Below are 22,850 nucleotides of genomic sequence, written 5' to 3'. Positions count from 1 at the left end.
CCTTTTTGTTATCCGATGGATGACCCTCATCATCCATCGAGTTTGTATCTGTTAGCAATCCTTCCACCAAATTGGGTTCCAGCCTCTCCTTGTTCTTCTTTCAGGCTGCATCACAAAAGAACTCAATCCCTTGAACTTTGGTGATTTGAGCATGAACATCTCTAGATGTTTCCCATGCCTTAATCACCTCCTGTTCACGTTCAAGCTGCTTCTTCAAGGTCTCTTCTTTCTTCAAGGACTCAGTTAATTCATCCTTAGCAATTTTGCACTCAATTCTTAATTTTTCAAATTCAATTAACTTAGACTCTAGCACATTATTCCTCTCACTTAAAAACAAATTGTTTTCTTTAATTTTAGCATTTTCTTTAGTGAGGGACTTAAGTGTAACACGCAAATGATATAATTCTTTAGACATATCATTTATAGCATCATTACACTCAGCTTTAGATTAACATAGCTGACATCTTCATCTAGACCATCTGCAGCCCAGTCATTTTCTTGTGTAATGAAAGCCCTTTCCTTTTATTTGAGCAGCTCAAAGTATTTCTGTTTATACTCCACAGGCTCAAACTTCTTTTTGTTGGAATCTGACTTTCTACACTCACTGCCAAAGTGCCCTGCCAAGCCACATTTGAAACACTTGAATATTGATTTATCCACCATGTTTCTATTTGGCTTAGTTGCTCCAAAGTTCTTCTTGAACTTGAGCTTGGAAAATCTTCTGGAAAGAAATGCTAGATGTTCATCAATATCTTCCATGTCATCTTGGCTCAAAGAATCTTCATTTTCTGCTGCTAGCCCCTTGCCCTTGTTTTCACAGACCTTTGAAGTTGATTCAACAGCTTCTATCTTCATCTCCTTTTCTTTTTCTAACTCAGCAACTAGTACAATGGATCCTCCTTTCTTCTTTCCTCTCTCCATCCTCCCATCTTGCTCTATTTCAAGCTCATAGGTTTTCAGGATGCCATACAGTCTCTCCAAAGTAAACTCCTTATAATCTTGAGAATTTCTCAATGAAACTGTTATAGGTTTCCATTCCTTTGGAAGAGATCTAAGGAACTTTAGATTGGAGTCTTTTTTCTGATAGACCCTTCCATGCAACTTCAGAGCATTTAGTAGTTTTTGAAACCTACTAAAGATGTCAGTGAGAGACTCACTTTCTTCACTATGAAAATGCTCATATTGATGAATCATTAGCTGCATCTTGTTTTCTCTAACTTGCTCAGTGCCATCACAGATAATCTGTATTGTGTCCCAAACATCCTTGGCAATTTTGCAATTGATGATGTTGTCAAACATATCACCATCAACTCCATTGAACAGGATATTCATTGCTTTCTTATCTTTCCTGACTTGTTCAATATCAGGATCAGACCATTCATGCCTCGGCTTGGGGACAGATAGCTCATTTCCAGCTGCAGCTCTCATTGGTACATGAGGGCCTCTATCTATGAAATCTACATAGGCCTCATCTTGAGAAAGTAAATGAAGATGCATATTTACCTTCCAGCGATGGTAATTATCTTTATCCAGAAAAGGAATCTTGACTCCAACATCCTTCTTGTTCATCCTGCTATTTTCTTGTGATCTTTAAACTCTTTGTTTATCAAGAACTTGCTCTGATACCAATTGTTAGTCCCTTAACAATGCAACAAAAATTACAGAAGGGGAGGTTGAATGGAATTCTTGAAACATTTTCACAAATAAAATTGTTCTAACTTAAATATATATATATATATATATATCAGTGTGAATTGATTTGCAGAGTGCGAAATAATAACTTCAAATGAATCAAAACATAAGTAATTAAAAACACATGTTTTTAAAAACTTTCTGGTGGATTTGAATGTATCCACCAGAGATATATAATATATCAAGATAACTCTGTGTAGCAATTAGCTCACAGCTGCTTACAAATTTTCAACAACTAAGATTGTAGAGAAATGCTAAGAATACAGCTTATAAATATTTCTCTCTTGGTTGCTTAGTTAGTTGTTCTATTTGCTGCTTCTTGGTTTATATATCACCAAGATTACAAAGCAATAAGACAAGATAATAAAACAAAAACTATCAAGTCTAATACTATGCTACTTCATTACTCTTTTCCAACATCTTTGAATATCTTTACAATAGCATGGAAATGGCAATGCTTCTTTGTTCTCTAAAACCCAGTTGAATAGGCTTCCACATTCCATTTGCATACACTCGACGCATGTGACTGTGTTGTCACTGTCAACTGATGTTTGAATTCTGTATCCGTCGGGTTCATGATCATCCGTCGAGTTTATGATCATCCGTCGGGTTGTCTTGTTGATCATGCGTCGAATAACATTGTTGTTTATCCGTCGGGTAGCAATCTGGCACTTGACTTCATTTCATTTATGCAGAATTACAAGACATCATCTATGTACAATTAATCAACCTATTCAGCATATCTAGTTAAAGTCAACATGACTTGAGTACTACTACAGAATCTAAACAATGTGTATGCAGAAATGTGCTACAGACTTATTGTTACATAAGCTACTCACTGGATGGATAGTACATTATCATCTGTCGGGACTATATAGAGTCATCCGTCAGGACTATAATCCTTATCCGTCGAGTGCTACAATTTTCACTTAGTAAAATCTAATAAGGTGTTTTGCTAATGAAATCATTAAGTTCACAACATATTCACAACAAAGGATGAGACTCCTCAGAGCCACTCTCTGAAGTCTCCTCGGATGATTCCTGAGTTGGAAGTTTCCTCAGAAGTTTCCGCGGAGGTCTCCTCAGAACTGTCCTCAGACGCCTCAGATGCCTTTAGAGATGCTAGTTTAGGAGGTTCTTCCACCCTGGCCTTCTTCGCACTAGGTTCAGCCTCTTCCTCAGAGGAGGATCCCTCTTTTCTAGAGCTAGACTCAAGCTCTTTTCTTTTTTGGACCATTGGAGCCTTAGATGAAGAAGCTCCACGATCAGGAGAAGGAACCGATCGATCCTCTTCACGGATAAGGTCCACAACCCTATCTTTAACTCCCCTAAGCTTTGGGATCTTGAGAGGGAAAGGAAAGGGCTCTGCCTCGAGAATTTCCGGGTACTCAGCCTGAATGGCCTCAACCGTAGCATCCCAACCTTCTTTGTAGCTCACGAGGTGAGTAAGTGAGTCATGCTCCTCCATCAAGTCCTTGAATTCCTGAGTGTCCATCCAGGCATCGAAATTCTTTTTATTTTGATCATTCAAAACAATAATTTTGGCCCAAGCAACCTCCAAGTCAGAAGTCGAGGAGGAAAGTTGGGCCTTGAGACTTGTGATTTGTTCATTGGCCTCCTCGAGCTTCTTGGTGGTGTCATCATATGCCACCTTCCAAGCCTTAGCTTGGTAGAGTGCCCCTTGAAAATGGACATTTGCTTGAAAGAGAAGGAAAGGAAAGAAATAATAAAGTTTCAACTAAGAAAAGAAAAAAAGTAAATAAAAGGGAGGGAAAGCTAAAAATAAGTTACCATCGCTATGGCCTGAGCACCAAGTAGCTCATTGGCTTCCAAGTCCTGTAGAAGGACAAAATCCTGGTAGTCTATCGGGGAGATAGACTGAAGCGACCATTCTTTGGCATGCTTCGTATTTCCAACAATGATGTCTTTCCCCCGGATCCCCCATGCCGGTTGGAAGAAGGCCCCTGGCTTCTATTTAGTGCGCACGGGTTGGATGGGGCCTTCCTCATCCCCTTCTCGCGTCTGAAGGAGAAATTCAGGGAAACGATCACCCAGGCGCGGGTCCTTAAAGACTTTTCCAACCCTCTTCATCCTCGTGGTTTCCAAGTCCTTGGGCTTGGTCGCCTCTACGATCTTTTCAGCCACTGCATGAAAGGATAAAAAATAGTTGAAACCAGAAAAGGACCAAACTAAATATGCAAAAGAAAAAAGATGAAGGATTGAAAATTACTTTTTATAGAGACGGGAGAAATTCCGCGCTCGACCAAAACCGTCTCCTTGATGAGGTCCTAGGAGTGGGATGTCCTGTTATCCTGGGTAAGGAGATTAAAAGTTATTGTATCTTCTTCAGACAACACAATGTCATTGGGGCTTCCATCTACCACTTGCCCGAAAGACGAACGGAAGAGCGTGCCCCAGTCACCGCCTTCCTAAACCAAGTACAAAAACTCCTTTTTCCACCCCACATTGTTATCAGGGATGGACTTCCCATTGACTATGTGGGAAATTGTAGGGCGTTGGTTCAAACTAACCCATCCCAGGTTCTTATCAGGGCTATTTTTAAACTGGAAGATCTTTCAGAACACAGCGACTGTTGGGGCCACATTGTGCTTATCACATTGTGACAAAAAGCAAAGTATCAACCTCTACGCATTAGGAGGGAGTTGACAAGGTTTGATCCCAACATCTGCTAAAAGAACAGGAATTAAAGGGTGAAAAGGGAACCTCATTCCATCCCTGAGAGTGTTCCTTTAGACACATAAAGCATCCTTTTTCCAATGGCAAGCCCTGTCTAAGGCGCTTGCGAAGACCAACTTGTAGGGCTTCTGAATCTTGAAAATGTTGACTAATTTCTCCAGCTCATTCGCATCCTGGAACGTGCTGATATGATCAAATACGTCCAGGTGAGCATCGGAAGGGTACTCGTCCCCACGAGTGTTGATCATATCGATCAAGGAGGAATACCTCGATCGAATAGGAAACTCGCTTGATTTCTTGGCCACATTCATTTTGGCCAAGCGAGTTATTTTCTTGTCTGCCATCTAAAAATGCAAAGGAAGGAAATTCAGGTATAATTATAGGCATATGAAGTATAGAAAACATAAATATATAGAAAATGAGAAGTGAGTGGAAAATGACTCAACTCATTTCCTTATATAGGCATCCAAGAGAAGTTGAAAAGGCGAAAAAGGCCCATTAAGGTGGAGGCCCAAATAAAAAGCCCAAGGTCTGGAACATTCCAGAACATTCTTGAGAATTCTGGAGGAATTCAAGAATATATATATATATATATATATATATATATATAAATCCAAGTAGAATTTGGAAAAAGCCCATCAAGGCCCATATCCAAATAGAATTTGGATAAGGCCCGATTTAAGGCCCAAATCCAAATAGTATTTGGAAAATAAAAGGCCCATCAAGGCCCAAATTCAAATAGAATTTGGAAAAGTAAAAGGCCCAATTCAAGGCCCAAATCCAAATAGAATTTGGAAAAGTGAAAGGCCCAATTCAAGGCCCAAGTCCGAATGAGATTTGGAAAAATTAAATGACTAGGATCAAGGTCAAAATCCTGGTCGTGGATCCTTCTCGTTTATGTTCGAAAAGGAGCAAAGAAATGGCCAAAAAATTGACCAAAATCCATGTCGTTAAATCGACTAGGATCCAGGTCAAATTCCTGGTCGTGGATCCTGCTCATTTGAATTCGAACAGGAGCCAACAAATAACCAAAAAATCGACCAGAATCCAGGTCGTTAATTCGACTAGGATCCACGTCAAATTTTTGGTCGTGGATCCTGCTCATTTGAATTCAAACAGGAGCCAACAAATGACCAAAAATTTGACCAGAATCCAGGTCGTTAATTCGATTAGGATCCAAGTCGAATTTCTGGTCATTTATTTACGACCAGGAGCCAAGAATATGCCAAAATTTCGACCAGAATCCAGGTCGTTAAAACGACTAGGATCCAGGTCGAATTCCTGGTCGTGAATCCTGGTCGTTTGTATTCGACCAGGCCCCGGGAGCTGGCCAGAATTTCGATTAGGATCCAGGTCGTCCAAATGACTGACCTGTATCCTGGTCGAAAAAAGGCTAGAAATTGGATAAATTCTAGAAAATTAAGAATAAATTCTGGAAATTAAGGAAAAATTCTGAAAATTAAGGATAAATTCTGGAAAATTAAGAATAAATCCTGGAAATTAAGGATAAATTCCAGAAATTAAGGGAAAATTCCTAGAAGTAGGGAAGAAAACAATAGGGGAGCCCCAATAAAAAACATAAATCCACGTACCAGGCAAATCATTGTAATTGTGTAGGTCGCTCAACACTTTACGCAAAAAACGATATCCTGTAAGAGAACAAATGAACTTAATTCTATGAAATCTTTTACGATTTCCCAGAAGTTGGGGGGAAAATGATAGGGAAAAATAAACCTTAATTACGTCATTAATGTTGCATTAATTACAAGACCCATTAAAGAAGGCCATATGTATGACATTCAGACCAAGAAAGATTAACACATTGATCAGGCCCAAGAAGGTTAAACACATTGATCAGTCCTGACGGAACAAAGAAGATCCAATAGCCCTGAATATTTATTAATTTCGTAATTAATAAATAGGGAGGAGAAACAGCTCATTAAATGTGTACTTCAGTAATATAACTCTATGAAAGATAGCCTAGAGAGCGCCCAAACCAACAAGGATTCTGATTCGTTTATTATAGGACTCCAAAGTCTATCCAAATTCTGAGACTTGTCCCCCAAGTCTCATAACCCTAGCCCAATTCAAGGACTCCCAACATCTATATAAGGGGTCTCACCCCTCCTCTCAGAACTACGTTTTTTTGACTTGATCGTTGACAATCAGCAAGGTACGTAGGTATCTTGTATTTTCAATTAATTTCATTTGATCTCATTAATTTTTATTTAAATTTTTGCTTATATATCATTAGATTAAATTTCACTTTATTATTTACTTATAATTTATTTAAAGTACGGCCCACTATATTGCAAGAATGAAAATAAATAATTTTAATATAATTCGAAAATTGTTTATTGATTATAATTTTTAAATCTTTTTCATATATTTAAATGATAATTAAAGTATATTATCATAATTTAGCATAAAAAATTGAAAGGTCATTAACATCCACTATTTTATGTGGATCCGAGAAATTGATTAGTTCGAGATGAAACAAAATTTCTTGTTGAAAAAGATGACGGTGTACTTGAATTTCTTGTGATTTTTAAAATAAATTTCTTTTTATTTGAATAAATTCTAGTAACTCTTATGAAAAAGTGTTTACCCGTGATAATATAATAAATGACTATTATATATATATATATAATAGAGAATGTTAATACATTTTTTGTTAGACACAGGTATAATTTTGAGAATCTGATTCATGTATTCATGAAAAATGGAATTGAGTTTACCTAAATGTGGGAGTTGTTCGTTCTTGCTAAGGATAGAAAATCCACGAGATTGTAGGTGAATTTTGGAAAGAAAATAAAAAACCAATAAATTTGTTTTAAATTTGAAACTTATCTAGTTGTAATTTTTTATGTTAAAAAGGAATAAGATAACTAACATAAACATGCCATTTTCTAGAAATATTTCGGTATGTATAAAGAATTTTATTTGAAAATTCAGTTTGTGCGGGTTTTGTTATAAAATAGAGTGTATAGTTCCTAAAATTAAATAAAAGTATACAAAAGATTCAGTCTCAAGCAGTTTATACTCAATGATTGTTTAGACTGTTGGCACGTCATATTTATAATTTTTTTCGAGACTTAATGATTCCGGTGATATCATGTTTTGGTTGTATATGATCTCTAAATTAAATGTAGGTTAATGTTTATTGTAATTTATGTATGTCTGTATTCAAGGATGTAAGGTGTAGTTATTAAATATACCAGCTTACAGCCCGTGCGATACACGGATCTTGGTTAATATCTATATATTTTTAATTCTATTTCATATAATTTTATTAATTTTTTTATAAATAATTAAATACTAAATAATGATTATATAATTATAATTTCAAGTTAGGTTCAAATAGTACAAATAGTATATAATTGATGAGATCTTATTCATAAATAATAATGTAGATGTTTGTTGTTAGTGAGTGAGATTCGAATCTGAAAACTTATATATATCTTTATAAATAATATAAATGTTTGTTGTTAACATGATTCGAACCTGAGAAATTATATTTATTTTTATAAATAATAATATAAAAAATTTTTGTTGACGGGATTCGAACCTGAGAACTTGTGAAGTGTATTTTTTAGTATTTGGATCTAACAGCTCTGATTATTTGAAGAAGAAGATCCAATGATCGTGCTGGAAATGAGGGGTTAACCAAGTTACAAATTATACTCCATTCCGGCTATTATAGTATAATATAGTATAGATATATGTATATTGTTTATGTATGCTATATGTAATTTAGAATGCCATCGTGTTGATTTAAGTTAGACACAAATTATTTTTTTGCATAAGGACTGGCTTACTTTTAGTCATTGTCAAGTTTTGTTCTTGAAATATTTCAACTTCTTTTTCAAAAATTTATTCAATAATAACATTTTTATAAAATAATAAATTTACACAAATATGAATTCATATTTTAGATATTAATATGTCCAAAATTTTAAAATTTCGAAATATTAATTAATACATGTGAAATCACAGTTAAAATTTGATCAATATAGTTGAAATTAATCAATATACTTATATAAATGAGAAGACGAACGCTTTTATGTGGCGCCTCTTATATCATCTCATTATATTTTTTAATTTTTTTCAATTTTTTGAGTTAAATCTTTTTAAAAACTACAATTAACTTATATTATTCGACATTTCTTCTGAAATTAACTTACAACCTTAATATTCTCTCAAAATTTTATAAAGTTTCTTTCAACTCAAACATCGAAATAAAAATTATAATACATTTTCTTCTTAAATTAACTTGCCATATTAATATTTTCTCAAAGTTTGTAAACTTTCTCTTAAAATCGGAAATACTTCAATTAGTCATTCAAAAATTTACTAATAGATGAAAAGTAAAAATTCTAATTTCATATTTTTTTTAAAAAATTTCTTTTAAGCCAGAAATAAATTTTTTTCACAACAAGTCAAAAAAAAATTATAAGGTCATGATTATGAATCGATACATCAAAATTAAAAAACTATAAAATTAGTGATTTATTATAGGAGAAGAGTTTATTCATATGCATTGTGTGTGTAAGTGTTTCTCAATAAATTATTGATTTTACGAATACTTTTGATTGTATGATTGGAGTTATTAATGTACTAATATTTGTGATTTGTGATTCAGATTGCAAGTTTAAGAGGCTCGGTCTTAGAGTTCATTTTTAAGTATCTTTGTTTTATATTTAAGATTATTGTTTTATTTTTAGCTTTATTTTAATATTTATTGTTTAATGTTATCATAAACACACAGATTAATCAAATTGATGTTGATGGATGTCGAGAGTATGATGCTAAAACCCGAGATTTATAAAATCACGCAATTACTCGATACTTATTCAGAATCAAGAATTATGATTACAAGATAAGAGTTTAGAAAGTATTGACTAAAGAGTTGACAAAAAATTTACTATAAAAAATAAGATAAATTTAAAGTATTTTCCTTTACCGTATTTTTAGTTACAAAATTATTTTAAATAAATTCGTTTGAAAAAATATTTTAATATGTAAATAGACCTGTGACTCGATACATTAGCGTTAATTTAGAGTATATATAATTGCAACGTCAAGTCTTTGTATAACCAATTTATTCGAAATTACATTTTTACAACAACATTTTTTTTGCAGAGCCACTATATTATCTTCTGATTAAATAAAAAATATTATTGTCAATGTGAATTCAACACGTAAAATCTAGATTTAAATTTACAACTTCTTACCATTTGTTTGCATGCATAATTGGATAGAAAGAATGTAAATTAATTATAATTTTTATTAATTTTAAAGTTAAAAAATTGAAAAAATTTGAAAAAATGCATTCATCTTCTCTTTTATATAAATACATTGATTCTATATTTGTTTTGAATATCCGAAAACCAACACGAAGCCGAAAATCCAAATTTATAATATTATTTTAATTCTTTATATATATATATATTTTATTTTAACGGTTTAGTAAACTAGATTATTTTAATTCTATATTTATCGCTGCGAATTGCGGTTTAGTAAACTATTTTAATAAAAAAATATAATTAAATACTTACTCCGTCCCAAGATACAAGCCCCTTTAATTTCTTACGACTTTTTATACGTATTTTAAGGTGAATAAAAAAGATAATTTCATAAAATAGTTTTTAAATTTTATTTTTCTGAATAAATATATACATATTAAGTTTTGATTTAAGAAAAAAATATGCATAATTATGATTTTTATACCTGTTAAAGTATACATAAAAAGTAAAAAACTTTATTTTATGACAGAGGGAATACAAAATAAGAAGCATTTTTTTTTACTTTCGGAAATTCATGATAGATTATACATAAATCTAAACAAGAATAGGGTGCTCTATTTGGTGAGAGCAAGTCAAGGAGTATTCTAAGAGATGCTTTAAAAATATTATAAAATATGATGTCCTAGTAATTTATGACAATATTCTCATGTATGCACTCCAACAACAATGCCTTATAGTTGTGTTTTATTATTAAAGTAATATTATATTTGAATTATATTTGGAGGGAATAGAAAAGATGAAAGAGAATATAAGCGTTAAAAAAAGGAGGGAAATAATTTTTTATTGAAAATATTGAAATAAGACATGCCAAGCCTTAAAAATGAGGCATGTGATGGATGTTGTAGTATTTTAAGACACCACTGGAAAATTGTTGGAACACTTGATTATTCAAAATGCTTCAAATTAAAGTTCGGTGTTTCTAATGTGTGTTCAAGGGTACACATTAGTCACTAACTCCAATAAAAATAGCCTCTTTTTATTGGTAGAATTGATGTGAATGCTGGAGGTCATTAACATTTATTATTCAACCACCAATAAAAAGAGTTTATTTCTATGAAAGTTAGTGAATAGTGACTATTGCGTGCCCTAGGGCACACAATAGAAAATCTCATTAAAGTTTAGGACAATAATACAAGGCACTATTGGACTGCTCTAACGCCAATGCTCTTCCCCAAAATTTATTGGGTTTGTCTAGTGTGTGTATATGGACACGTGTTAATCACTAAAATTTATAAATTTGGAACATTTTAATTGATGAAATTATTATGAATAAAGGGGTCTACCACTATTAAGAAAATGAAAGTCAATTAAAATAAATTAAAATTATAAATGTTTGTGCTTAATATATGCTCATTTGCACACTATAGGAAAACAGATTTTGAATTGCTTCATTTTTTTGTCAGGTTGAATTGGTTGTTTCAGCGTGGATTGAATTATGGCAATTTGCAAGGTACAATAAAGACTGGAAAGAGAAGCAAGAACAAGTTCAATTATGGAGCTGGACCATACTACCATATTTATTATTTGTAGTATTCAATTCCAACCGGGTCCCATATGTATAAATAATACCAAGAATAAAAGATAACGATATCTATGGAGTTAGATTTTTTCATTATTTGCTTCTGCTCAAAATTTGTCAATATAAAAACGGAGATAGCCATGGGCGTATTGGGGTCTATATTACTTTTTACTATATATATGATGATTGAGAACTTTTCTCTGTAAATATGGTTCTGGTCAGCTGCTCCATTTGGTTTGTGGGTTTGTTGTTGGCACATGGTTCTGGTCAGCAGCTTCATGTACCCCGTCCTCTTTTTCTTATCAGTTGTATAGTTTTAACATAACGTTTATAGAATTAGATATCAGTCCCTCAATCACCGTATCCAGCAAATACTGTCTAGAACAAAATATATCTTAATTAATCAAATAGGTTTTTTTAAGGTGATTCTGATGTACTGTGTAACTTAGTTCCAAACTTCCAATATTCAAGTACAAGTTAATAGGTAACTCTAGAAACTGCAAACCTAGAAATAGAAACCGTAAACCAAACGAGACCTAAATTTAAGATTTATCAGCACTCTCGTGAATAAATGAAAAATAGAATCAAGTTTAACTTTTTGTAAGAGGTATAATGTGCTAACACATATGATTGAAATTAAATTTACGATTCTCATCAGGTTAAAACTTAAAATCAAGCTACTGAAAAATTCTTTCAGATTTACTACTAGTATTGTTTTTCTACAGAGTGACACTCTCACACTGCAGTTTAATACTACAACAATTACTCTGAGCCCATCAGGCTGTCCTAATATCATTTCTCAGCAGGTTTGTGGGCTTTTTGAGATAGCTTCAATCTCTACTGGGTCCAATTTCACTTGTACAAAACGTTATCCTATCTTCAATATCTAAATGTCCCATAACACTACCCATCTTTTTACTGGCTCACAATATTTCTTATGATCTTCACTAATCCAACCTTTTTTATTTTCTCATTAACTTCAAAAACTTTGTAACACTTCAAGTGCATCACTCTTTCCATTTTCTTATTTAACAAAATACTAAATTTGCATATGATGGTGTAGCCGAGAAAACATGGTGAAGACATCTGTGCTTCATCAACCTCATTTGCTTATTCAACATGAAGATCACTTACAGAGCCAAGAATCAATCAGTTTGAAGTTGAAGGAGCAAGAATGTGTATCATTGTCCAAGAAATGCAGTAACTTGAAAGAACTCAAGCAAGTGCATTGTCATATAGTCAAGTTTGGCTTGTTTTGCAGCTCCCTCTGTTCAAGTAATCTTCTTTTAACTTGTGTTCAATCATCTTGGTGTAGTATGGACTATGCATGTTCAATCTTTAATCAAATTGATGATCCGGGTTCTTTCCAATTTAATATGATGATTAGAGGCTATGTTAAAGATATGAACTTTGATGATGCTTTATTTATATATCATCATATGCTTGATATGGATGTTGTGCCAGATAATTTTACATATCCGTTTATTCTCAAGGCATGTGCGCGATTACGTGATGTTAAAAAAGGGGTACAGATTCACGGGCATGTGTTTAAGTTTGGATATCAAGATGATGTGTTTATACAGAATAGTTTGATCAATTTTTATGGAAAATGTGAGGAATTGAGGGAGTGCTGTGGTGTTTTTGAGAAAATGGAGCAAAGAAGTGTTGCTTCTTGGAGTGCTTTTATTGCAGCTCATGCAAGAAATGGCTTGTGGGCTGAGTGTCTTAGTATTTTCAGGAACATGATTAAGGAAGGATGTTGGAGACCCGAGGAGAGTATATTGGTTAGTGTGTTATCTGCTTGTACCAAGTTGGGGGACTATAATACGGGACAATGTACTCATGGAAATTTAATTAGGAATCTGAGTGGACAAAATGTTGTTGTTGAGACGTCGCTACTAGACATGTATCTAAAATGTGGCTATCACAAAAAAGGGTTGTATTTGTTTAATAGTATGGTTGAAAAGAACCATTTGACCTACAGTGTAATGATCTCTGGTCTTGCCACTAATGGATGTAGTGCAGAAGCTCTAATGGTTTTTTCTAAGATGCTTGAAGAAGGTCTGGAACCTGATGACGTTGTCTACGTGAGTGTTTTAAGTGCTTGTGGTCATGCTGGCCTTGTTGAGAAAGGCCTACAGCTTTTTAATAGGATTAAAAATGAGCATACGATAGAACCAACAATTCAACATTATGGGTGCTTGGTTGATCTTCTGAGCCGAGCTGGAAGACTTGATGAAGCTCTCGAGGTAATAAAGAACATGCCTATGGAGCCGAATGATGTTGTATGGCGTAGCCTTCTTGGCGCCTGCAAGACTTTTTCAAATATCCAGTTGGGGGAAATTGCAGCTGAAAAGCTGATGCAAATGAAGCCAACAAATGCTAGTGATTACTTGGTGCTATCACATATATACGCAGAAGCTCAGAGATGGAAAGATGTAGCTATTACTCGCACAAAAATTGCTGAAATTGGATTGACTCAGACGCCTGGATTCAGCTGTGTTGAGGTAAAGAAGAAGATGTACAAATTTGTTTCACAAGACATGACTTGGCCACAATGTAATGGTGTCTATGATATGCTGCACCAGATGGAGTGGCAGTTAAAATTTGAGGGATATTCTGCAGACACGTCTCAAGTGTTGCTTGATGTAGATGAAGAGGAGAAAATGGAGAGATTAAGTAGACATAGTCAGAAGTTAGCAATTGCTTTTGCGTTGATACATACATCAGAAGGATCTCCTATAAGAATAGTAAGAAACTTAAAAATGTGTGACGATTGTCACACATACACCAAGTTAATATCCAGAATTTATGAACGAAAGATTGTAGTTAGAGATAGGAATTTTTTCCACCATTTTGAAGATGGAAGTTGCTCATGCAGAGATTACTGGTAACTGAATCGTTGTTACATTCTAAGCAATCTTCTGTTCATATGATATATTCTAGCACAGATTTCTTTGTTCAAAAAACATATCTGGATTAAACCGCAGTACAAACTGGCTTGCCAAACAATGTGTGAACATTATTTGAATTATTATGATCGGGGATATAAATTTGGTGAGATATATAACAGGACTTTAACAGCTTAATTCTTTATGTTAATTTTTAAATATATTGTATTTTTTTGAACTCTACTTAATTTTAAACAGAAGCTGTCAAATTTATTACAAGTTACAACCTTAAAATTTACAAACAAGAATCTAATGTATCTGAAATTTGAAATTAGAATGAGCGGTGATTACTTTTAATATTACGAATAGAATTTCCTTTCAATCTATTCTCCTCAGTCTGATGCTTACAGGTTATGAAAACACAACCTAATTGATGAGGAATTTAGAAAAGAGCTGATTTGAGATTTGCTGATATAGTGGATCACTCTTCTCCAAAGCAAAATCATGACAGCTTTTCTTACTAGCATGTCCAAAACATAAGTGAGCTTCTAGTTCATGTGGGATTGGTGATGCTTGCATCACCTAAGGTCAAAACGAATCATTTAAAATCTTCTGAATAGAGGAAATCCGGAAAACAGAACTCCTTGGGTCCTGCCATCATCAGAGTAGCATACAAAAGTTCAGTTCATGATTCAGGTTCCATCTATATCTGAGTTAATATATCACAGATGGTCAAACAGTTGGGGGACAGTGCAGCTGCATTAGTGATGCAAATGAACTCAAGAAATGCCAGTATTAGTACTTATATATATGCAGAAGCTCAGAGATGGAATAATGTAGCAGCCCCAAGTTCATGGAGTAATGCAGCAACTACTGCAGTTGTCATGGCTTTAAATGATCCAGTCCCTTCAGGCTTTTGCTCTTTAACATTTTACCAGGCATCACTCTGCAGATCAGAAGGTGATTGTGAATGTTTTTTTTAACATAAATTATTCATATGACCAGATGATGAAGCAAATAAGACAAAGCCACAGAAATAAACAAGGCCAGGAAAGACAAAAAAGCCTTTCAAATTCAGAGCAACAATATGCAAGGTTCATCAGAACTCTCCGTCATTAAGAGATATTGCAAGTGTTAATGCATATACTACATATTCTTCACCTTAGCCACATATTAATTAGCTAAAAAAGTTCAGGTAATACAGGCAGAAAAAGTTTTTGGGTGAGATAGTTTCCTTTGTGAAAAAATCCATATGAAACATTTATACACCAAGTAGACAAAAAAACGTAAAAATCAAACTAGGTTGTCACAACGGAAACAGCGGACGTGATCACATAAATCGGAAATCATTAAGGTTGAACTAGATACTTACCAAATCCAAGTTGTGATCATCATCAGGCTAATCTTAAAGTACCAAGTACAATACAAACGCCTCTCAAAAATCAAGTAACCTCCGGTAACTAAAACATTTTCTTGAGAAGGAGCAGAATACAGATTAGTAAATTCAGATATTGGATGATAAAATAGAACCTTAAACAGTCGCGTCTATTCAATCTCCGGTTACCAAATAGTGAATATCAAAGTATAACAACGAAATAAGCTGTAGTTGAAGTCAATAATGACTTTAGACAGGCTGATGCAGACAGGAACTCACCCCACTCTTGTAGAAAACATAGAATAATAAAATTAAGGGCTCTGTCCTGATTACATCTATCTTTTCCATACCACCCCCATATTCTTTCAATCAATCATCCCAGCGGTCAGCCACAACTAAAAGGAATATTTAAGTGAAAAAATTAATGAAATATGCAGAAACTAGAAGTAAATCCATATGTACTTTGGTTACCATTCATAAAACTGCACTAATAAACCCAGGTAAAAGGACACACCTAATTCATATTTTTCCTTGGCTTCTTTAGTGCAGTAAATTATCCTAGCATATAGCAAATGAAGGGTGATATTCTCGCACATAATTTACCAAAGTAGAAAGAAATATGTATCATATAAACCAACATGTCTTGGTGTATATAAAAAGGACACTTACTTCCAATATGCTAAGAAAGGTTTCAACTCATGGAACTTACAGATCCAACATAAAAACAATAGATGGAACTCATTCTCAACCAGATTACTCACTGCACTGCAGAAGTTTGTCTCTTGCCACATGTAACAATGTAATAGCATCACTAATGTCAATACGTTTTTGTGGAGTCTCTCCGGAACATAATATCCCCACTTCAAATACTGATGCCAGGCATACCTCCATGGGAGCCCTGCTATGTGATTGATTTATATTCGAGCCATGTTCTTCTTGATCTAGTATAATCCGTGGATCAACAATGTCCATCACTCTTTGCGGGAGTGCCTTCCTCACATAGTCATGAAGATCCTTGTCGTTGTCCATTAATATGCTGCTTTCTGTAGGCCGCTTCCCGGTAAACATTTCTAATAGAAGAATTCCATAACTATACACATCTCCTTGAGCAGATATCTCCCCACATATTCCATACTCTGCACAAACTAAAGGGTTTATATAATTGGCAAATAAAACACTTCTTCATATATGATACTTTTCTTTCTGAAAATTTAATATTAGTCGATTAACTCAATATTTAAAGCAGTACTGAATAAAATACGAGTATGAAAAGTCACCCGGTGGAACGTATCCAAGTGTTCCACGTACGCCAGTTGAACTTATTTGTGCTTCATTGACATCACTTGTTGCAAGAGAAAACCTCGCCAAACCAAAATCACCAATATGAGCAACGAAGTCCTCATCAAGAAGAATATTACTTGGTTTTATGTCAGAATGAATGATACTTGCATGACTATGATGATGCAAATAATCGACTCCTAGCGCAACATCAATGGCAATATTTAGTCTTTGAAGTAGAGTTAGATTTCTTTCATTTCCTTGATGATGAGGAGGACTTGGATGCAACCAGCTGTCCAAACTCCCATTAGTCATGAACTCAAAAACTAGTGCCTTGAAGTCATTTCCCTTGTGATCAATGCTAGAGCATGCTGTGATGATCTTGATAAGATTCCGATGACGAATGTTCCTCAACGTTCCACACTCTGCCAAAAAACTCTTGTTGGCTCCACGTACTTCAACCTTTAGTACCTTCACAGCAACTATATCGTCCATATATTCGAGAACTGCTTTATAAACAGAACCATATCTTCCTTCGCCGAGCAAATTGTTTGGAGAAAAACCATTTGTAGCGAGTACAAGGTCTTGGTATGAAAAAGTGGGATATTGGCTATCCTTTAAAACCGGAATGAAGTCATTCAACTTCTTGGAATTTCGACGTCTATAGAAAATCAAAGCAAGACATGCTAACAACATACCAGAAGGTACAAGTACTAGAATGAGTATCATTCTGAGTGAAAATGCTTTTTTCTTACGGCTTTCAGGACAAGCAGGCAAATCCAATGCTTGGATACCTCCACAAAGCTCCAAATTTCCAATGATTGAAAAAGCACTAATGTTTGAAAAGAGCCCTGTTTTTGAAACTTGTCCTCCAAGCTTGTTGTAGGACAGGTCGAGGAATATCAAATGGAACCCATCAAAAAAACTTGGAATACTCCCAGAGATATTATTGTTTGAAAGATTTAAAAATGCAAGATTTTTCAAAGCTTTGAAAGAGGATGGAATTTTACCTTGAAAATTGTTTCCATCCATATATAGCTCCTCCAACATTAGACATCCACCCAGAGTAGCAGGTATATCTCCTCTTAGTTTGTTATAGGAAACATGTAGTCTGACTAATTGTTTCAAGAGACCAATGTTGGATGGAAATGGGTCGCTGAATAGATTCTGGGATAAATCGAGGTCTAGACAATGGGAAGAAAACATAATTTCCTCAGGTATTACACCGCTAAGCTTGTTGTTATAGAGGTACAATTCCTCTATGTTTGAGATGTTAAACAATTGTTTTGGTAGGCTTCCTTGGAGGAGATTGTTATCTAAATAGAGATAATTTAGTTGAGTAATGTTGCCCATGGATGTTGGAATTGATCCTGAAATGTTGTTTCCGCTCAACCTTAGTACGCCCAACTTTGATAACGTTCCAATTGATTCTGGAATGCTCCCTGTTAACAAGTTGCCAGAGAATGAAAGTACTGTCATGTTCACAAGTTTTCCAATTTCATTGGGTATGCTTCCGTATATGTGGTTTCCGTACATATACAGTTCCTCCATTGCGGTGGAGAGATTTACAATTGAATTCGGGAGCTGTCCTCTTAAACTAATCTCATCTAAGCCCAAATACTTTATATGGGTACAATTAACCAAAGAATCGAAGAACCTCCAGTCATTGGGCTGCATATTCTCCCCAAGTGGATTCTGACTCAAACCTAGCCATTCAATATTAGAAAGGCTGCCCAGATTATTTGGTATAGGCCCAATAATATTGTTTTCTGAGATATCAAACTTAACCAAATTGGACACATTAACTATTGATGGTGGAAGTGGACCCGAAAATCTGTTTACACCAACATGGAACCTTTGCAGCTTAGGAAGAGTGAAACCCAAATCTGATGGAAGCGTTCCTTCCAGCTCATTTTGGGTAAGACTCACAACAGTAAGGATTGAATTGTTGTAAAGCTGTCGTGGAACTATACCGGACAATCTGTTTTGTGACAAAGCAAGAAACACTAATTTTGCAAGATGAGAAACATCAAAAGGTATCCTTCCTTGTAGATTATTCTGACTTAGAGAAAGAAAACTAAGTGATGATAGATTCCTTATTGAAGGTGGAATTGATCCAGTAAAATGATTGGTTGAAAGATCAATTCTATCAATCTCATACCAAGAAGAAAAATCACTAGGTAGTTCCCCTTCAAGATTGTTGGAACCCAGATCGATGTCTCTAACATCTACACAATGACTTAAATTGACAGGAAATACACCCTGAAAAGAATTGGAGTACAGAGATAGATATTGTAGGCGAAACAGTCGTCCGATTTCATTTGGTATTGAGCCATGAAAGTTATTTTTAGGCAGGTTAATCATCCGGAGAAAGGAGAGATTTCCAATATGAGGAGATAATGTGCCCCCCAGCTGTTGTGAGCTGAGGTTGAGTGCTGTCACCCTTTGCCGCCTGGAACTGCATGTAACGCCATTCCACTGACAGAAATGGATGGAATTATTCCACGAGTCTAGTGCACCCAATGGGTCATCTTTTATGGAATCCTTAAAAGAGCGTAAAGCTTGATGATCAGTGTCATTGCTTGAAAATGCAAATACATAAATATTTGACGTTGCTAATAACAGAAGAAAAAAGAGAATGATGAACCGGAGAAACATGGTTGCACCAATGAAAGAAGAGAAAATGGCCAAGAAATTCAATCAACAAAACATAGTCCTTGTAGCTTTAAGGCTGAGGGGAATTTTTGTGGTCAGAAAACAAGTATCAACATTAGTCATAGTGTCTTTTTGCTCAACTCCAAAAAACGAAGACTTGGTGAGGTCAAGCGAAGTCAAGCAGGTAGAGGTCAAGATTAGCAGAGGACATACACATACACATGTGTGGAGGACAGCTGAGAATGGTTTGTTTTATTATAGAATATATTTTATTTTATAAATTGGTTTTCAAAAATTATAAACTTTGATGTATAATAATAATTATATTTGAGCATTATAAAAAGTTCATCTCTTAAAATTTGAAAATATAATAATTTTAAGTTTAATTTTACTGTAAAATAGATTTAAATAAATATGATTTTATTATATAACCATCTTAAACTATTTCATTAATTTTTAATAATTTTTGTATCAAAAAACAGTTGATTTTACTATTAAATCTCATCTTATTTTGTAAAATTTTATTTTAAAAAATATAAAATTTGATGCTAATATATAATCATAATTATATTTGAGCATTATAAAAAGTTCATCTCTTAGAATTTAAAAAATTTTAATTTTACTGTAAAATAAATTTGAATAATTATGATTCTATTACATAACCATCTTAAACTATTTCATTAATTTTCAATAATTTTGTAGCAAAAACTTTGTGCAATTTTATTTTTTGAAGTTAATAAATAAAATTTGTAATTTTATATTATGCAAAAATAAAAAATTTATGTAAAACTAACATACATATATATAATGGTTTAACTGAGTTCTCCCTAAATTTCTTCCATATGTAACCCAATATTTGTAAATCTATATAAGACACGTATACATGAATAGAGTATATATTTATATGTGTTATAATAAGTATGTTATATATTTTATAAGATGATTCTCTGCCAAACTCTATTAATCATATATATAGCCAATATTTTCACCTAAGAGCATTTTCAAGCTAACATCTAAAATTGTTAGTGAAACATGATTAACTAAAATTTTATTAAATCTGTAAGCATTTTTGTTCAAATGGCGTTAGTTATATATTTATAATATTATTCTTTTTATTAATTTTAAATATATAAATAAAAAAATTATTTTTTTTGAAAAGGAGTTTAATTAATTATGTTTTATATTAGGGGAAATAAAATAATATATTTAATAAAAAGATATTTATTATACTATTATAACATTTTTATATTTATATCAATATTTTAAAGTAAACAATATAAAAATATAAAATGAACATGAGTAATTATTATGAACATTACTTACATATAAAATAAAATATATGACTAAAACATATATCAATATATTAGAATTTTTATAAATTTAGTTAACAATAAAATATTTATCACACTTAATATTACATAACATTTTTTTATAAATAAAAATACAAGCAATAAATCTATACATCTATACATATAATAATTATGAATATATATACATCATTTTCAAATTATAATATTATATATTTAAATCTTAAACATGTTATTAAAAAATATAAATAATAAAAATTTGGCTAAATTATGGTTAATATAGACGGGAGATGATGTGGAGTATTATAGACGATGTTTTTAGTTAATATAAAATTGGCTCAGTAAATTATAACATAAATAATATAAATATACCTAGAATTTTTGTATAAATACTAATTAAGTAATTATGGAAATATTTTGTTCATAAAAATTTTAAACTCTTCGCCACACTTAAAAATAGTATCACAAAACTATATTTAACAAATGAACCTCACGTGAGTGGATAATTCAAGGCTCACTTCCTCGTGATCAGAAGGTTATTCTATATTAAATTGTATTATTTAAGGAAATTAAGGAGTGTATATGGTTACTTAACATTACTTTCTTATTCCAAAAATTAACAGAGAAGGATAAAAGATGTAGTAGCACCCAGTTCTTTTATAATTTTCACATATCTTAAAAATATTTTGTCACTTCATCAATATTAACTTTCAATTACTCTTCTTTTCTTAAATATGATTTTATGATTATTTTTTTAATATTTTTGCAAATATAAGAAATAGTTTTTTAATAAATTAATTCATTATCAAATAAATTTTATATCAGTGCCTGGCAAGGTTTGGATTCACCATAAAAAGCGACCACAAAGCTTTAGTTTCTCCTTGTACAAATGTTTTTACATCTGTAAGAAACCAGTAAAAACTAAAAACTGCCAACTCAAATTAGTGAGTTTGGGGCTTCAGGACTTTTATGTCTGTCTGAGCAAGGTTCTACATAAATTTACAGTGCATTTGTTGATTCGGTCACTAAAATAGTCGTATTTACAATAAAGCATTTTAATTCAATCCTCTGGGCCGCAAGAGGAGGAACCATAGTAGTGAAATTCATATCTACTCTATTTAGGGTCAAGTACCATTGTAGATAGCATCCTTATCTTGAGATTAGATAAAACAATAATGAAATCTACGTATTTATGTGCATTCACTTTTCAATTTTTCTGGTATAGAGAGTGGCTGTTATGGAGACTCTAACCACTAGTTAATATGAAAATATATAGAATGTAAAGTGAATTAGTTAAAAGCAAATTATAGAAACAATGTTCAGATGTTATGAGAAAGAAGATTGCAATTTTCCAGTTCAATAAATTTTAAAAATGCTTCAATTATTTGACTGGACAACACAAGTTTTAGCAACCACTTTTTTCCCAATTACATTTTCAGCTGCAACTTATGGCACATGTGCTTGACTGGACGGTTTGAAGGGAGTGTCGGGTGGCAACAAAACCTCCCCTCAGAACTTAATCTGTCAAAAAGGAAATCGAAATTAGATTCTCAAATCTTGGTCACACTTCTATTAACCATCCGAATATTTTAATATTTTCATAATCATACAGCAAAAATTAGTTCTGGTAGCTTTTGGTAGCTTTAAGTAGACATGTTAATACTGGTATACAAGACGTAAACATCATATAAAACGACACGAATAATTAGTGTTTGAGTTCGAAAATTTAGTACACAACACGAAACACACGAACACGAAAAAACACGAATATAATTAGTGTCGGGTTTGGGTTTCCGATCTAAGTACACGTCACGGAACGAAAGTACACGGAATAAATAAATAGTTAATTTTTTAAAAAATATATAATATACATGTGTAAACTTCTATGTAGTCCACTTTTTAATTGAAGTCATCGGAGTCCATCTATATTCTGCAAATAAAATATCTTCTAAAACGTGTAATCTTGCAAAACATGTTTCACAAATATCATTATTTCAATAAAATCATGCAAATCTCATATATTTACAAGTACAATATATATATTCTCCAACATGGAAATTTATGTTCTGCAAACTAAGCATTTTTTGTAGAATAATATATTTTGAAACGTTTTACTTGTAAAATCTATGC

The 22,850-nt window shown here is 33.0% G+C and overlaps 2 protein-coding genes across 9 annotated transcripts; one reads left to right on the top strand and one right to left on the bottom strand.

Moving 5' to 3' along the window:
* The first annotated feature begins 12,118 nt into the window (after positions 1 to 12,118).
* LOC141671850 (pentatricopeptide repeat-containing protein At1g31920) lies at positions 12,119 to 14,130 on the top strand. The gene has a single exon (XM_074478242.1). The coding sequence runs from the start codon at positions 12,288 to 12,290 to the stop codon at positions 14,106 to 14,108; it is 1,821 nt and encodes a 606-aa protein (XP_074334343.1). The 5' UTR covers positions 12,119 to 12,287; the 3' UTR covers positions 14,109 to 14,130.
* Positions 14,131 to 14,353: 223 nt separating this feature from the next.
* On the bottom strand, positions 14,354 to 19,524 carry LOC141671848 (LRR receptor-like serine/threonine-protein kinase EFR). Of its 8 annotated transcripts, none has more exons than XM_074478239.1 (6): positions 16,758 to 19,524; positions 15,995 to 16,616; positions 15,760 to 15,875; positions 15,478 to 15,577; positions 14,908 to 15,051; positions 14,354 to 14,756 (listed from the first exon to the last, which is right to left on the bottom strand). In XM_074478239.1, the coding sequence occupies exons 1-2, from the start codon at positions 19,414 to 19,416 to the stop codon at positions 16,234 to 16,236; spliced, it is 3,042 nt and encodes a 1,013-aa protein (XP_074334340.1). In that variant the 5' UTR covers positions 19,417 to 19,524; the 3' UTR covers positions 14,354 to 14,756; positions 14,908 to 15,051; positions 15,478 to 15,577; positions 15,760 to 15,875; positions 15,995 to 16,233. The 8 variants fall into 8 exon arrangements, with proteins under 8 accessions (XP_074334340.1, XP_074334339.1, XP_074334338.1 ...); XM_074478238.1 differs by having other exon boundaries at positions 15,478 to 15,875; positions 15,995 to 16,038; positions 16,150 to 16,616; XM_074478237.1 differs by having other exon boundaries at positions 15,760 to 16,616.
* Between the last annotated feature and the right edge of the window lie 3,326 nt (positions 19,525 to 22,850).

Source organism: Apium graveolens, chromosome 7 (assembly GCF_009905375.1).
Source record: "Apium graveolens cultivar Ventura chromosome 7, ASM990537v1, whole genome shotgun sequence".
NCBI lineage: Eukaryota > Viridiplantae > Streptophyta > Magnoliopsida > Apiales > Apiaceae > Apium > Apium graveolens.
This window is presented reverse-complemented; position numbering and strand designations above follow the sequence as displayed.

Coding starts and splice junctions, on each gene's coding strand:
- LOC141671850 (XM_074478242.1), top strand. CDS start 12,288: ATGGTGAAGACATCTGTGCTTCATCAACCTCATTTGCTTATTCAACAT.
- LOC141671848 (XM_074478234.1), bottom strand. CDS start 19,416: ATGTTTCTCCGGTTCATCATTCTCTTTTTTCTTCTGTTATTAGCAACG. Junction 16,617..16,757: donor ACTTGGATACGTTCCACCGG/GTGACTTTTCAT, acceptor TAGTTTGTGCAG/AGTATGGAATATGTGGGGAG.